Source organism: Topomyia yanbarensis, chromosome 2 (assembly GCF_030247195.1).
Source record: "Topomyia yanbarensis strain Yona2022 chromosome 2, ASM3024719v1, whole genome shotgun sequence".
Lineage (NCBI taxonomy): Eukaryota > Metazoa > Arthropoda > Insecta > Diptera > Culicidae > Topomyia > Topomyia yanbarensis.
This window is the reverse complement of record NC_080671.1, coordinates 109,949,363-109,966,603: the sequence shown is the minus strand read 5'-3', so window position 1 is coordinate 109,966,603 and position 17,241 is coordinate 109,949,363. Positions and strand designations below refer to the sequence as shown.

Genomic DNA, 17,241 nt, shown 5'->3' with positions numbered 1-17,241 from the left:
AGAGCGGTTGTCATAGAAGATTGTCAGGCTCCCACCTTCACTTCTCCGTCAGTAATACCTCAAAAAAGCTACTTGGGATAGTTGATGTTCCTGCTATATTTCAATGATGTTCATCTAGTTCTGGAGACTCCACGATTGTCCTTCGCAGATGATTTCAAGATATTTCGCCTAATTCGTTCAATTGAAGATTGCAGATTTCTCCAACAGCAGCTTGATGGCTTTGCTGATTGGTGTAACACGAACCGTATGTGCGTGAACCCGAAGAAGTGTTCGGTAATATTTTCACGGAAAAAGGATTCAATTCATTTTAACTACCGTCTACTAGAAACAGACATTGAACGCGTCAGTCACGTTAAAGATCTGGGAGTGATTTTGGATTCTCAACTTACGTTTAAACAACACGTCCTCTGTGCAGTTGGTAAAGCATGTCGAGCACTGGGATGCATCATCAGGATAACCAAAAATGTTACGGATATCTATTGTCTCAAATCGCTCTACTGCACTTTATCGCGATCAATCCTAGAATATTGCTTTAAATTTTGGAGTCCAAACTACAATAACGGCGTTGAGAGAATAGAGTCCGTTCAGCGTCGCTTTTTACGTTTCGCGCTTCGTAAATTGCCATGAAGATTCTTCTCGACCACCTCGTTATGAAAACCTGTGTCAGCCGATTCAACTAGAGCCCCTACATGTTCGAAGGAATTCCGCAAGAGCTTTGTTCATCGCTGACACTCTGCAAGGTCGTATAGATGGTCCAGCTATTTTGGAACAAATCAAAATATGTAAACGTCGCACCTCGAGCACTACGCAACAACATTATGTTCAAATCACCATTCCGACGCACTAACTATAGTATGTATGGAGCCTTCACTGGCCTGCAACGAGTTTTTAACCAGGAAGCTTCAGCATTCGATTTCAACGTTTCTCGACAAACTCTGCCTATACGTTTTATCATATTATTTAATCAATTAGCTATAAAAACGCGACTTTTGTATTTATTGTTTTTAATTATTGCACGACTGTTGTTTTTTGTGTACGACTTGATTGTTAGAAATAAGATTAGTGTTAAGGCCAAAACTATTATGGGGGGTTAATCATCAATCCGATAAGACGGAGAGAAAGGGAGTTCTATTCTAAGAAACTCTCTCAAAGACTCTCATTGCTAAAGTCGACAATTGTGACGCAGTCAAAATAAAACCCTTTTTGCTCTTTGGGAATACTGTGCACTCCAATGACTAGTATTGATAGTTGTTAATATTTGAAGTTGTCACGATTCAATGTTGTGCACCCAAATCATCTAGAAATCGATCAAATGGGCCTAAATAGCAAATGTACACGAACGGAGATTTGATTAATATCTCAAAGAGGGGTAAAAATACTTCATAATAAATATAAAAACTCTTTAAAAATGTTTCACACTTGATGAAAATCAATAAAAAACAAAACGGCGGATCCAACTTTCAACTGTAAACAAACCGTCAGGCGGGTTACGCCTCTGCATTTCTAAGGTAGTGTATACGGGCGAAATTGTCAGCATCATTGTTTACAAGGCCCGTAAACAGAATCGCCCTAAACAAAAACCAAATGCTTGTTACGCCCCGGAGGGATAACAAATTTTCCCCTCCGGCAAGCACGACGAAAACCACATTTGATTTTTGCTTTCTGGCGACACTGCAGGGCGAAATTGAGAGTCGTCAAAACTAGAGGGCGACTCGAAAATGGCCTAATCAACATTTCATAACAACACTCGGCGTAATAATTTTTTTTTTAATTTTATGAACGAAAACGTTATTATATAAAACATTTTAGTTATACTGCCGAAAACTAGTATTGTTTTAAAGTGTTTTAATACATTTGAAAGCGCAGTAAGCAAACACTTAAAATACGATTTAATTTTCCGAAGCGAATTTTCAAAGCTATTTCTCGATTCGATATTATTGTGACTTCGGCCCTTTGGTCGATTCATGATCAAAATATCCCATTTAAACCTTAGTACAAAATAAATAAATAATCTTATTTGCGTCTTTACAATATTTTTAAGCCCCTCTAATGAACAGTAAATTTTATTTCATATATTTTCTGACGTCAATAATGTGATAAGCATATCAAAATGACTTAAAACCATCTTATTCGAATCGTTAAAAAGTGCCGATTTCGGTCCACAATTTCTTCTATACCGGGTGACACTATGGTATGTGGTGTGCCCCCTTCTCAATCTGTATTAATTTGATTTCAAAGTATCGTTTGTCAAATACACAAAGATGAAACTAGAAGTACAACTTGTTTGGCATTTGGTAGCTTTCTTTACTATAACCACTTTATTTGAATTTCAATAAACACTTCAGTCGCGTTTGGGGACACTTCAGATGCTACCGTTTGTTTATTTCGGTGTTGTCCCTTAACGCAACCCTTGCACTGATCTTGACAAAAATGTCATGAAAACTCTAAGAATATAGTATTGTTTTGTACACACGACCGATGACCAAATTCCTAGAACAAATAGATGCTCTAAAGCTTGAGATAGAGCAGTTTTTTTTATAAATGCTAGTGTAGGTAGGAAAATCAATATTTTGCTCTGTTGTCCTCTAACGTGACATTTTTACATGTTAGGGTGAATAGACAATCTGCAAAACAACGAACACATAACATTAACGTTGTGTTAGACTTTTAAAGTAGCTGATTAAATTGTGTAAGCGACAATTATAGGCTTTTTTAAACAACGAGCCGTTAACAGTTGCATGAGGCGTGCAAACATTATCATATAGCGCTGGAATGTGCCTATTGGACATAACAAGCGCCCCATGAAATAGAAAATTTTGAAATTTTCGACGATCGAGTCAATGGCAAACCACTTTTCACCCCTGCAGTTCTACGAACTAATGGATCGGTAGAAGATTTGAAAAAGCATTTAGAACCACCTTGCTATGTAGACGATGACCGGCAAGTATGATTTATTCTCTATGCATAAGATGAAGTCCAATCTCGCGCGTCAGTCAGAACTTCTTCACGCTAATCTGCTGAAGAAGCAACAAAGTTTCTTATTTCCGCTTTAGTTCTCGGTATGAACAAGAATGTTATCTGAGCGGGCTGCAAACTCTGCGGTTTCTAGCAAAACTGTGACTCACCATTCATTCAACTCGTACGTACTTGCACCGAGAGATGCTTTATCATCTGTTGCTACTTTTTTGTTACTTGAATCATGTAGTGCCGTGTGTCGATGTGCGCCTTGTGGGTAATCATTTGTATCATTCGTATATATGTAGATACACACATTGTACCGGCTGCCATCTGGGATATAGAATCCCACGTTTATACATAGATATCAGGTGATATGAATATATCCCATTAAACTACGTCTTTTCCCGCTGGTTAACGAATACGTATAATATGCTTTCGCAGTTAAATGATTTTTGCCGGATTTTTTTAAACCTTCTTGTCAAATCGAGCAATGACCTAAACGAATCTTGAAAACTATGAAGAAGACTACTCGTTGCAATTGATGATTGCATCAGTTTGTCGGAAATTGCTCATAATAATATTATTTCATAAAAGTATGTAGCAGATATTAAGGCAATGAAAGCATCCTAAGGTTAATGTACTACCCATGATAGCATATTTGTTCCGTTTTCTATTGGAATTCCTGTCTTTATGGGACTGACATGCGGTCATGGGTAGTGTATCTGTAGCAAAACAAATTTAACCCTCTCCGGTGACTACCTTTCAGGAAACCAACTACGGTCCCATTCTAAATTTTCTTTCTCGATATTTTTTTCAGCCGGCAATGCAGCGCATGCTTTGTATAACGTACCGAAAGATGCCAGGGTCCTCAACGGATCTTGTGCGATCGACTCGCAGTATATCCTGCTGACTTGGAATCCTCCGTCCTTGACGCAGAATACTCTGAACATCTCCTTTAGCTTGAACGTCACCGAGCACGAGTTTACCCTTTCCCGACTAACGTTCGTTCTCGTCATTCACAGCAGCTCGTTCCCGAATGCGAAGGGTAAGTTCAAACAAGTAAGGTTAGCTCAATGGCTACTACAGATATTGCATCTCTACATTCTAGATAACCAAACGATCACCCTGGTCAACGAGCAGCCGCTATTCAAGACCCCGATGGACATGTCCTACCACTGCAACCGCGCTCAGCACCTCAACCTTACCTCGGTTAGCCCAGCTGGGTTGAACTCAACCGTCACCGTGTCTAAGCTGCAATTCGAAGCGTTCCACAACAAGGCTAACGCCAAGTTCTCGATCGCCAAGGATTGTGACGCAATGGATACGCCGGACATCGTACCGATTGCCGTCGGATGTTCGCTGATTCTGCTCATTGTGATTGTTCTCATCGCTTATCTGGCCGGCCGCCGAAGCACCCGATCCCGAGGCTACGTGAGCATGTAAATAGGTTACGCCCACGAGACTAACCCTGCTCTACTGCAAATTCTGATCTGCTGTAACTTATGCCATCTCGCCGTTTTTCTTGTTTGTTTTTGAGCTTATTGCAAACATGCGGAAAATTGTTGGAATTGGAAGCCTCATGCGTTTCCCCGGAAAGGCCAACAGATTCATTTTTCTATCGGTTGAAACAAAATTTTGATTGTCAATTCAGTAAAACAAACAGTAAACATATTTGGTGTTAGTACATCCTTTCGTCTAGGATAGTTAGTTATATTCAAGTATAAATCGACGCCATTAAAAAAACAAAACGCCTTTCTTGCATTAAGCACAACATTCAAACGTTTCACTTTCAAATTCCATTGCAGCAGGAAACTACAAACCAAAAAAAAAGTTTGAAATAAGTATAGGTAAAATAAAACAAATGACAGAAGGATCAAGGGTTAAGGAACAAAAAGAAAACAACAATTAGAAAGAGAAACAAACAAAAATCTGTTTATAATATACCTTCCTGTAGTTGAATAGTGTAATTTTTATGATCAATAAAGAGTAAAAAAGTTGATTGGTAAAACAAAGTGGCAACCGTTTTCTTTAAAATTCACCTTCAGACACATGCGCAGATGGGTTAGATTTCCAAGTCAACCTGCTGAAGTAAAACAAACCACTCTTTTGAATACGATGATGATGATGAGAGGCGTTACATTTATTTTTAGCTCTACTAGACTTTTCATTACGCATTTTCCATTTTCCTAGTGTCAGTCGATAGTGAAAGAGGCAGCAGAAGGTGAATGTGTTTTTCTGAATGGAAAGGTGTATTTTTTCTGGAGCAATCATAAACATCGGCCGACATTGAATCAACGTTGTAAGTATTGCGAAATAATTCTAGAACAAAAGAAATCAATCGATATAAGATGCGAAAAATCGACCGAGTTGTGCCTCGTGTTGCAATTTCTACGCACTGTATTTAGAGCGACCGCCCCGGAGGAAATCTTGCAGCTTAACCGCAGAGTTAAGACGGTGTTAGTAAAGTGGCAAAGATTGGTAGTGGTGTGCGAATGTTTTGATTTTCACTGTTTTTGGTTCTATCTTAATTATCATCCTTATGTCGGATTGCTTTTTCGAGCAAAATGTGATTAGCATTCCCAATAACGGCAGCAAGATCACCGGCGTTGAATTTGGTCATCCCACATTTATTCGAGAAAAAAATATCTGAAGAATTGCGTTGATTCTGTGTAACTGGTAATTCAAATAAGGCAAGTGAGCAGCTGCTCCATCAAAACAGTGTTCGCAGTACCCCTAAGAGTGGTCATCGATGTTTCTGTTGTTAACCCATCATCGAACCTGGGCCAATAACTGCGTTTTTTAGGCTTCATCAAGTTAAGGTTGTAGGATACAAGAGAGTACAAACAAAACAGTAAATTTATATTGATTCTTAAACTTAACGAATAATTATTTTCGAGGTTCGTTATCATGTGATTGTTGAATTTTACGGAAATCTACGGCGTTCCATCTTTAAGATTAATTTCATACGAAGGATAACAAGTAGAACGAAATGATGAAAAGGAAAGTGAAATGAATCATTCCGGAACGACTTTCTAGAAGCACGTTATGTTTCACTCCACACGAGAAATTCATCCAAAATGGTGTAATAATATGGGGAAATGAGGTAAGATGAGACATGATAATATAGGGTGAACTGGGCTTCTCGATGAATTAATTTTTTCAATAGTTAGCGGCGTCAAATCACCGCGGTAAAAAGCAGAATGAATCCGAACATGAAAAATCAAGCATTTGAGCATATTTCTTTTTTTTGACGAGAAAGGTCTGTCGACTCCGCTCAGTATCTCCAGTTGCAATATCGCAATAGGGATCTTTAATTTAGAAAAAATTGTGTCAGCTTTTCATATGTATTGATAGCGGGTGTCCTTACGAGTGCACTCATATTATTTTTGAACCTTAATTATGCTTTTCTGACTTAAATTGAAAAACAAATTAAATTCAACCAACAAACTGACAGTTGTCCTACTAAATGACGTGTGCAAATATCTCCTACGCCTCATTGTTAACCGGTACAGCACCTCACACAGCATGATCTGGTACTTTTGCAATCCGCTAGCAGCTTGCAATACCATGTTTCATCTACAAACTATGGTAGGCCACAGTCTATAGAGAACAGTTGCGCAAAGAGTGAAGTCAAAAAAGCCTACCTATCGAGCACAATTGGAATCCATCTCTGATACCTCTGCAGCAAAGTTGGATTCTAATTTTGCTCGATGGGTACTTTTTTCGGCTTCACTTTCTGCACGCTCTTTGCGTACCTTTATACTAGGGCCTTTACAGTAGGCAATCTATAGAGTTGTGCAAGTCGCATGGGTTTGGATGTGTTATTGTCCTAAAAGGAAACAAACTAAAAAAATTTGTTTTTCAATAGTTTAGGGCTTAAAAACAGAGAAAGGATTGAGATATTAACTCACAGTACGAATCTGCACAAGAAAATGCCTTAGCCGAACACCCCTAAGACTAACAGCACCGGAGCGTGGGTAAGAGCGATTTGCTAACCGCCATCATAAAACGACACCGCACCGGCGCTTCGTAAACAGGTTGGTAAATGGAAACTTATCGTTTCGGTTTATAGCGAGTGCGTATATTTGACAACTTCTTCCAACTGACGCCAACGTTGCTATTCGTAGAAAGGAAGCAAAGCAAAGGAAAATGTAAAAAATAGGGTCTCGCGATGATTGAATTAAATAACACTTATTTAAAGTTTACTGAAATTACCACCCCTGGCTGCTACTCCGTTATCGATCTGGACTAGGTGAAGTTACACAGAGAATAAGTAGGTAATTATGCTTGGGGTTAGCGAAACATCTTTCAATGTGCAACTCCTGGTAATCCTAAAGTATTGATCAATACCGGCGCCGCCCAGGCCCGAACGTAGATCGCGGAAGGAAAGGGAAGGAATGGTTAGTCCGATACTTGCTTTTGCTAGAGGCCGTATATACTACTGCGCACTCCACAAGTATCACAGGAGGAGGATATTTTTGTTAGTAAGAGTATTGAGCATTGCATGAAAATGTATAACCTCACTTTTCTGACAGCTCAGAGAGCTTGTTTACATGGACTTAGAAAATTTTTGGTTTAACCCAGTACAAGAAACTCGGTTCGAATTCTAACACCATGTAAACAAGCTCGCTGAACTGTCATTTTTTCAGGCATTTTTACTCATATGATGTCATCTTGCAATGTCCCATAGAAGTTGGATCACTTCTTCTTTTCCGACGCCGAATTTTTAATGTCAAATAATATGAGGGTTGAAATAATAATTTTACCAGGTTGTTCTGTGTTCAATAAAAATACATGTTTATATAAATAAATTGTTGAAATAATTCTGAAGAATTTATCAAACATGGAAAATAGTTGGACCAACAAAATTTTTTATTGATTTTATCATAACAACAATCGAAACAACAAACAACTTTGTTGAATCAATGAGCTCGTTTTGTTGAATAAAACTAATAAAATATTTCTCGACAAACATATGATTAAGGCCTAAAAGCCAACTGTCAAAATCCACTTTGAATGGAAATTCCGGCCAAACCGTTACTAGCCGAACACAGTTCACAACAGTTTATGAAAGAGAAAACTGTTCTCTTTCGGTTACTATAAACATCTGTGATTGGCGCGTAACGGTTTGTCCGGAATTTCCATTCAAAGCGGATTTTGACAGTTGGCTTTTAGGCCGTAATCATATGTTTGTCGAGATTTGGATCAATGCATGTCAAATGTTCAATACAAAAAAACATTTTTGTTAAATCAAATAATATCTTTTATTGTTTTAAACATAACAAATATTTGAATCAATGCATAGCAAATATTGAAGCAAAACCAATTTTATTGTATATAAAATATGCCTATTCTTTAATAGGAACCAAAGGCCAACTGTCATGGTGACAAATTTAGAACAAACCATTACTCGCTGACAACAGATAACATCAGTACAAATGAACCTCACAAAAGTAAATACTTGCCATTGACTTATTGGCCTTTCTCTAAAAACAGGCTACAAACGCATTACTTTTACGCAGTCAAATCATTCTGGAACCGCTTCGGAATCCTGAATGGATGCAGTATGGCCCAGTCAAACCCATTCCGGGATCGGTTAGGAATTCTGAATGGATTCATTAGGAGTTCCAGCTCAAAGGCAACAACCGATTCCGACTCAATCGTTTGTTGCATTTGAGCGAGAATCCATAAGGGATTCCAAACCTGTTCCGGAGTAGGTTTGCTTGGAATGAAATGAAATTTTATTACATGCAGCGCATACGATTCCAATCACCGTCCCTTTATGTAGTACCATTGGCCGTGCGCGTGGTTTATTCCAGATATGCGCTATAATGTAGTGCTTCAGAGTCTCGGCTTTTCCAAAAAGATTGCAGAAGGCGCACGAATACGCTGTGTCTTCCTCTTGGACCAGAGATGGTGAAGTATAGGAAACTGCCCTCTCGAACGGGTATTATTTATCTCTGGTGCGGTGACGTGTTTTCAGTTCTGCGATAGTCGTTTTTAAGCCACACAGCGTGTTTTGTTTGAGTCCTGGAATAGAGGAAGGCACCATAAAACGCACCGTGTGCATTCGACTTAATTTATTCACTAACCTTTGTGCGACATCATGATTATTTTCAAGCTGCACTTGCGCCCTTCGAGTCCGGAAAATCTGAGCACTATAAGAATTTACCGAAATCTGATTCCTTGATTTAAAAATAGCGAATTTCCCCAGCATTGACGCACGTGGAAAAAGTTTTCTTCTTCGTAGCAACTTTTATTTTTTATTTGTTTCAATTCAACAAGGACTGTTGATGTAATGCATTCAGTCCTTTTGAATCAATTAGTTGCATGTTTTTGTTAGAATCACTGATTTGTTTGGAACAAACAATAATTTTGTCGATCTTCGAAAAGCACAGATAACAAAACTTGTAAGATTGATTCAAAAGATATTTTGGTTGATCTAACCAAAAAATTAAGTTTGGTTTAAAAAATTCCTTGGTTCACAATAAAGAATTTTTATCGATGGAAAATGAAGAAATAATTTATAGAATCAAACATGCATAATTCATTTGCGTGTAGATATCGATCCACCAAACTCATAGACCGGGGACCAACGGCTTTACTTCCCTTCTGAAGGAAGACGTGACCACAGATTTTTTCACCTCAGAAAAATCTCAACGACCTCGGCTGGAATCGAACCCAGGCAAATTGGAATGAGTGGCGGTCAAGCTTACCACTCAACCACCGTCGCCATCCTTATTCAAAGTTTACTGAAATTACAACGGAATTAGTGAAACTAAAAGTTTATTGTTGTTTTAATGAAAATATATTTTCAAACCTTGATTCACACGATTCACACCAATTATTTTGTCGTTTGATGATATGAACAGTATTTGCTTGAATTCAATAACACATATTTATAATCATGCTGTATGTTTACTGCGTGAAAGTAAAAATGAGTGCATCCAAGCAACTTGGATTGAACTGGAATATGTAGCATTATGTTAAGCTGTCATGATGTGTCCCAGGATCAGATTGATGGGTCAAATAAAAAAACCAAAAATCTGCATGGAATGTATGAGAAAACGCTGCGAACAAATAGAACTGCGGAAAGTAAGATTCAGAAAGAAAGAATTTTTCTTGTGCAAAAGTCTTTAATTCAGGTCCAGAAGTAAGTGGAAGATAACGACGATAATGGTTTGCCACGTACTCTGCAGCGCTTGGTTCAGAAAAGAATTTCTAAAAAGAACTTGGCCGGACACAGATTACACCTGTTACATCATCACCATCTAGTTTCAGGCGGTGGTTCATCATATTTTCGGGGGATAATATGGTGTTGTGGTGTATAGTGAAATATATGAACGTGAATGCACTACCCTAATAATGTGTTGACTAAAAGCCATTGTTTTCACTGTACCAAAACAGTAGTTTAACAATAATTTATACTACAGTCTAATATTACAATACAAAATCAATAAATTTTAACTTTTCTACATAAAACTTCAAAATTCACTTATTTTGTTGAAAAGGAGATGGCGGGGTTGACGGGGTTGGACGGTAGTGCTTAACATTATAAAAATTGATATTTTTAATACATTCAAGCATTTCTTATATTGCTCATAGAAACAGTAACACGAAATTTTAATTAACTATATAATTTATTGTTGGACAATAAAATTGATTGTTGCAACAAATTTTATTACAAATTTGCTAGAAGAATTCCACGTCGAACAATGTTGAAATATTCTATGATTCAACGATAATAACTTTTGTTAATTCGTTTCAATAGTTTTTGACTTACTTCGAGAATTTTATCCAAATTGTTGATACATCAGCTTATCGCATCGTAAAAAGCGATGCATTTAACAGACGAAGCTCTAATAGAATTTCAAATTGTTTGAGTTAAAAGTGTTCACCATATTAAATTCTGGTTAGGAATTTTACACTACCCCGCAGGACCATTGATTGAAAGCAAGATTCCGTGTTGTCATTTGCCATACTGATAAATTGGAACCAAATTTATAATTTTAAACAGTAAGTGATAATGTGATACCATCATTGGAATTACTGTATCGATGACAAAATGTTGGATTAAATTGATATACTGTATCAATTTGCCACAAATTCGTGTGTACCAATTTGCCCCAGGGTACGCACTTAATGTTTATTTCTTGAAGTAGTTGTAGTTGTAGTTAGTATTCCATCTCCAGTGATACAACCGATTCTAATTGGAAATGGTTGTGTTATTGGCGCCGGAATACTACAAGTTAAGCTCAGCCGGAATGTTGGTTGGTTCTAATTCGCATTCCGGCTTCAGTGCTACTTAGAATCGGTTTTATCAATGAAACCGGAATATGGACTAAAACCAGCCAGTATTCCGGCTCATTTCCGATTGAACTTTACTGGGTGTACGCAAGATCCGTATACCGATTACTGGAAGTTAGTTGGCCGATAGTAGCGCCGGCTAGCGGCTAGTTGTTGCTTGCTGATGTCCGGAGAAACTATTGTTGGCTCAGCGCAGTTCACAGCTGTCATGAAAGAGATGACAATACTCCTTTTGTTCACGAGCACTAGATGTGTTTGGTGAATATTTGTTTGGAACTCCCCCTCAACGTGAATTTTGATAATTGTCTTTTAAGCACAAAGCTCGGATCTACACTGGGAACGTGCCATTTGAGCCAACCATTACTGATTCCTGATTCTAGTTCTAAGTTAGACGAGATGTGATGACTATATCAACGTACTCCGTGTATCAACCTCGGAAAACAACGCAGTTTACTTCAGCAAGTTAATATCATTATTGAAGCCACGCATAAAATGCTACCACTTCATTATTTTTGTTTTACTGTATACTATTCTGCCCAAGTTGTACAGTAATGTTTCCATTTCGAGTGGGTACAGTCCAGAGTACCAAGTATTCCTGAATAAGCTCACTATTCTGCGATTCAAAATCGCTTTTGAACATAAACGCAGATATATTTACCCAACTATACTCTTTGCAATATTATCACAGATGACGGACATTTGGGATAAAAATTTATGTAAAAATCTGTTAAAACATCTATTATCTGGGGTATAGCAGGATTCTCACATAGATTAATGCGCAAATTTCTCCCATCCGAATATATTTGACTGTAGCGTCCGATGGACGTATGTCAGATGGCTTTCGCATAATTTAGTAAAACCCAGCTTTCTCTGGCTTTTCAATATTTTGTCAATATTATCTCCTCTTCAAAGGCATCGAAATACAAAAAAACGAAAGTCTTCGAAACCGTTCGTAAAAACTGGTTCCGCAAAACAATCGTTGAATGACTGGAAAGCTTTTCCATCGCAAGTCTGTTCGTGATATCTAGGATGAAATGTTCTTCATTGCACTCCTGATTCGGAACCGTCGTAGTATGTGCTTCAGACAATAACTTCCGGGCAAACATTAGTTCATAGAATTCTTCTCATAATTATTATTACATAGAAAATTTTAACATATTTGAACAAAACATATCTTATTGAATTTAATTATACAATGTTTATTGTTTTAATCGGCAAAATTAATGGTACGAACATTTTTTGCATTCAAACAATAATTAACTTTCTAGCTATATTTTTTCACTGAATTAAATCCATATAATCAAAAAAATTTAAAAAAATACTTTATTGCATGATTGCAAAAAATGTAACGTAACTATAATAACAACTACCGGTGTGAAAACAGATTATTATTTTGGCAACCTACTTACCAACGACCAGGAGTGAAAACGAGTGTCTAAATATATTATTATCGCCACCGAAAAACTACCTAAAATTCAGTACTTTTGACTCAATCTCGTGGTATCATGCAGGAAGGTAAAATTAGGTAAACCGTGTTGAAGGTAGTTTCCATTTAACTACGGCAAAAATAATAACTCAACCTTGAGTTGAATTTACCTAATTTTGAATATACCCCAAACAACTTAAAAGTACCTTACTGCACGGATCCAGTGAGAAAATTTTCTGGCAGAGACCGCTCTGCTAGATTTCTGTAAGTCTTTGTTTGGCAGCCCTGTCAGATTTCTGCGCGTATCCTGTCGGGTTAGCTGAGCTAGGGCGAATTCGGTTTCGCTCGCGTTTTGTGGCAAATTTTGACAGGAACCGAGCTAAACCCTGGCATAACTCGGACATAAACTGTGCAAAAATCCTGGCAATTCCTACCTGGTAGAATTTAGCACGAATCGAGCAAAACATCTGACAAAGATGTGGCAGGAAGCGTACAGAGATCTTGGCCATATATTTCTTGCTGGATTCTGGATAAAAGTGAGCAGCATCGGTTGGTTTAACCGCTTCTGTCAGAAACGGTTGTTGCATTTGAGCGAATTCGTTGCCAGAATTCTCGCATAAATTGCGCAAAATGCTCGCAGAAACTCTGCCAGCATCAATTTCGCTTTGCTCAACTTTTGCTAACTTTCTGCTTGCCACGCTGACCGGGAAGACCTCGACTGAGTCGAATCTCTCGTTTTGTTTTTGACAACACTAATACCCAGTAAAGTTCAGCCGGAAATGAACTGGAATTCTGGCTGGTTCCAGTTCGTGCACCGGCTCCAGTGACACAACCGATTCTAGTTAGAATCGGTTGTGTCACTGGAGCCGGAATACGAACTGGAACCAGCCAGAATTCCAGTTCATTTCCGGCTGAGCTTAACTGGGTAAGTGCGAAAGCGACGCACAGCTCAAAAGTACCTAAATTTAAGTTAAAAGAACTTACTCTGTAGGTTCTTTTCTGGTAGCGTGCAGAATTTTGAAACTATTTGAGAGCGTTTGAGAGTGTACTGGCATCACTTACAGTTCATTCCTGCTTGTTGGCACTGTAGGCGGCACTATGAAATCTAAACAAAGTTCATGCGGTTCATGCTTCGTTTATATTTTTTATGCTTGTGACAGATGTAAGAAGCCGCAAGACTCAACATATATAAAGCGGTAAATATGTTTAAAGTTTTTAATTTTCTCATGCTTTTCAAGTTATTTCAAAGGTTTTTCAATATCAAGCTACACATTGCAATCTTTGTCGAATGCTAGAAGTATACATACAACAAATATATTATCCATATTATGTGTAGCCGGTTGCCTCAATCGGCAGTCACACCCACAATTATTTTGGTTACGCCTTGGAGTTGATCCAAAACTAGAAACTATACGAATATGTTTGCTACCGTGAGAAATTTAGTTTTTACACGGAATTTATCACAATATTATTCACATAATATGCTCGGCAGTTGATTTGTGTGCGGTTATTTTTCTTGCTACGTAGTGAACCCATCAAAAGTATCGATTTAATAAACTTTCGAGGCTAATAAAACATTTTTCTCTTCGAGGAATAAAATTTGTGAACATCTGGAATTGAAACAGCAAAATCATGGAAGCCACTAGCAGTACAGAACGACACCCGGCTGAGCTAAAGAAACAGATGCGAGAGGACAAACAGCGAGAAGCTAAGATCCAGGAACAGGTACCATTGTTGTTTTAGATTTGCCTGAGAAGACATAAAAATTGAGCCCTTGCGAAGGAAAGCTAGCGTTAATTAACACCGTCTTTGAAGCCCGCTGAAATTGAAACTAATTTTTCGAATGTAGTATAAGAAAGAAGAATCGATCATTTCAACTCAAGAATTGTAATACGTCGGGTCTTTGTGACCCATCGCCTTTTTGAGAGTTGGTGAATAGTTAAAAGTTGCACAAATTTCTAACTAGAAATGCGTCATAATCGACTAAAATGTGATTTCATGAATCTATTCTCCCACCCAGCTAAATAAACAACTGAACGGTCTTTCGTTGGAGGAAAAATTCAACCTCGTCCACAAACGGCTGATCGATGCGGAGAAGGAGAACAAACGGCTGCTTACGCTGCACAAGCAGTACGAGCGAAGTCTAGAGGCAAGCAAGAAGGAACGCGAAAGTATGATTCTAGAACACAGCAAAGTAGCCATGACCAAAAGCAAGCTGGAGCAGCTGTGCAGAGAGCTGCAGAAGCAAAATCGCATGATCAAGGACGAGAGTTTGACGAAGATTAAAGAGGAGGAAGAGAAGCGAAAGGAGACGCAGGCCAAGTTTCAGAAGTCGTTGAATGAGATACAGAGTGTGATGAATGAGAATAATGAGAAAAATTTGCAACTGAAGGAAGACAACATGGAAATGGCTAAGAAGTATGGGTTGATAGTTAATTTGATGATCTGTTAACACTAACGATTTCATTTTCAGGTTTAAATTTATCCTGGAACAATATGAATTGAGAGATCAACAGATGGACAAGATGAACAAGCAGATGGACTTAGTAACTCAGTTGAACGAAGCGAAGCTTGCAAAAGCTCAAATGGAAAGTGCTGCAGAGAAGGAAAAGTTTTTGGCGTAGGTTTTATATTTGAATAACATAAAATCTGTAATATCCTTCAATACATTTCAGTGAGAAGGAAATTATTATCACCGAGCTGACAAAAGTGAGAAAGCAGCTGCAGGACCTGCAAATGGTGGAAGTGCATCTGCGTGAGCAAGTTAACATGTATTCCGACAAATACGGCGAGTTCCAGGATTCCCTTAAGAAGAGTCACTCTATTTTTGTCGGTTACAAGGGTGATATGGAAAAGGTAACATCAAATTATTTTTAAAGTGGACCATTTAAATAATATTCACCTTCCCACAGATGTCGAAAAAAATCAAAACCTTGGAAAAGGAAACATCCACGTGGAAGTCCAAATGGGAACGAAGCAACGCCGCATTACTGGAACTGGCGTCAGAAAAGCAAATTCGAGATGAGCACATCATGAAAACAGCCCGGCAGCTATTTCAGCTGCAGAAACTATGCCGGACGCTACAAAATGAACGAACTGCTTACTTCGGGGCATTGAAGCAGAACAACATCGAAGTTCCGGAGATTGTGGAAGTTCCATGTCAAATGCCAGAACCGGAACCGGTGTCCGTACCTTCGAAGAAGGAAGACGATCGTTTGGAAATTATGACCAAAAATTGTTCAGCACTGAAGGAGAATTTGGCAGCTCTCCAGGGACAATTGAGTGCTTTTCAATCACAATCTGCTGAAGCAAACACGTTGCAAAATGGTGAAGAGCTAGCCAATGGAAAAACTACAGCAGACAACAATGGACAGGCGCAGCAAGGAAAAAAGAATAAGAAAGATAGAAAAGGTAAGAATGGCTCTAAAAAATCTAATGAAGAGAAGCCCGTAGAGAATGGAGTCGCTCCGAAAAGCAAAGAAGAAAAGATCAATGAAGAAAAGCCTGCGGAAAATGAAGTCGTTCAACATAACAAGGAAGAAACAGGGGTTCCTTCGATTGAAGACAACGCGGCTGGGGATAGGGAATCCTTGGAGCGCACGCAAGAAACTTTGCCAGAAAATGAAGCTTTGGTGGAAACAAAAGAAGAGAAAAAGACTGTTGTTCCCGTTGTTGAGGAGGTAGAGACGGCTAGCTCGGAAGCAGTATTCTCTGGAAACACTGCAGAAGAAGTTCAACAGGCAGCGGTTGCTGCAACGTAGACAATCAACCTTATGCCAGTCAAACTGTTTTGTTTAGTTTTGATTATTTATTTTTTGATCCGTGAAATTTAGGTGTTTATTTTGACTTCATCATCACCTTTGTAGTGTCCGATGTATTCATAACCGCCAACAAGCAATTTTCTGTTTGTGCAAGTTTTAGTTTTAATTTTTCGTGTCTACGTTTTACTTTCTGAGCTCCATGAAACAATCGTAACATTCAATAAAATATGTACTGATTAAAAAAAAACTTATTTTATACTGCTTACTAGCAACGGATTCCGCCAGGTTAGTGTTTAGGACGATCATAATTTTGTAGGGCAATGTTTGGTACTGTCATGATAATCTGACCAGATGAAACCAAGGGGTAGGGATGCAATCTTTTTCGAAAATATCAGTAAGGAAGGAATACGTCAATTGAGTAATAGGGGATTGTGTTAGATGACCACAGGGGGCAGAATGGCTACAATGTCTGCATCAATTTAGATCATATGTTCACCGTTTACATGTTAGTATCATTCCAATCGGAACAGTCAATATTAATAAACATCGAATCTTTAATTTCCTTACTAAAACTTCTCACAGAACGAAATATTGATTGGACAGTCCGTTGAACCTACTAATTTAACTACTAAGTTCTTTCTCTTTAATCTTCACTTCTTTACTAAGTTTTGAGTATTTGCGGTTGTTCTCAGGGTGACGTTCTGTCACCTTTGCTGTGGAACCTGGTTGCCGACGGCATATTGAGAAAACTCAATGAGCTTGGATTTCCAAGCTACGGCCTTGTTGACG

At 38.3% G+C, this 17,241-nt stretch overlaps 2 protein-coding genes across 3 annotated transcripts in view; both read left to right on the top strand.

The window, feature by feature from the left end:
- LOC131679167 (lysosome-associated membrane glycoprotein 1-like) overlaps positions 1 to 4,970 on the top strand; it is a 31,858-nt gene extending 26,888 nt beyond the window's left edge. The window contains exons 3-4 of the mRNA XM_058959801.1: positions 3,776 to 4,003; positions 4,067 to 4,970. Coding sequence (XP_058815784.1) covers positions 3,776 to 4,003; positions 4,067 to 4,401 — 563 coding nt within the window. The 3' untranslated portion in view covers positions 4,402 to 4,970. The remainder of the gene's footprint in view (positions 1 to 3,775; positions 4,004 to 4,066) is intronic.
- A 167-nt stretch (positions 4,971 to 5,137) lies between these two features.
- Positions 5,138 to 16,704, top strand: LOC131679166 (alpha-taxilin). 2 transcript variants are annotated; one of them, XM_058959799.1, is made up of 6 exons: positions 5,138 to 5,257; positions 14,283 to 14,416; positions 14,712 to 15,109; positions 15,165 to 15,311; positions 15,367 to 15,547; positions 15,604 to 16,704. In XM_058959799.1, the coding sequence occupies exons 2-6, from the start codon at positions 14,324 to 14,326 to the stop codon at positions 16,450 to 16,452; spliced, it is 1,668 nt and encodes a 555-aa protein (XP_058815782.1). In that variant the 5' UTR covers positions 5,138 to 5,257; positions 14,283 to 14,323; the 3' UTR covers positions 16,453 to 16,704. The 2 variants fall into 2 exon arrangements, with proteins under 2 accessions (XP_058815782.1, XP_058815781.1); XM_058959798.1 differs by lacking the exon at positions 5,138 to 5,257 and adding an exon at positions 13,822 to 13,887 and having other exon boundaries at positions 15,604 to 16,702.
- Positions 16,705 to 17,241: the final 537 nt, after the last annotated feature.

Coding starts and splice junctions, on each gene's coding strand:
- LOC131679166 (XM_058959799.1), top strand. CDS start 14,324: ATGGAAGCCACTAGCAGTACAGAACGACACCCGGCTGAGCTAAAGAAA. Junction 14,417..14,711: donor AAGCTAAGATCCAGGAACAG/GTACCATTGTTG, acceptor TCTCCCACCCAG/CTAAATAAACAACTGAACGG. Junction 15,110..15,164: donor AACATGGAAATGGCTAAGAA/GTATGGGTTGAT, acceptor TTTCATTTTCAG/GTTTAAATTTATCCTGGAAC.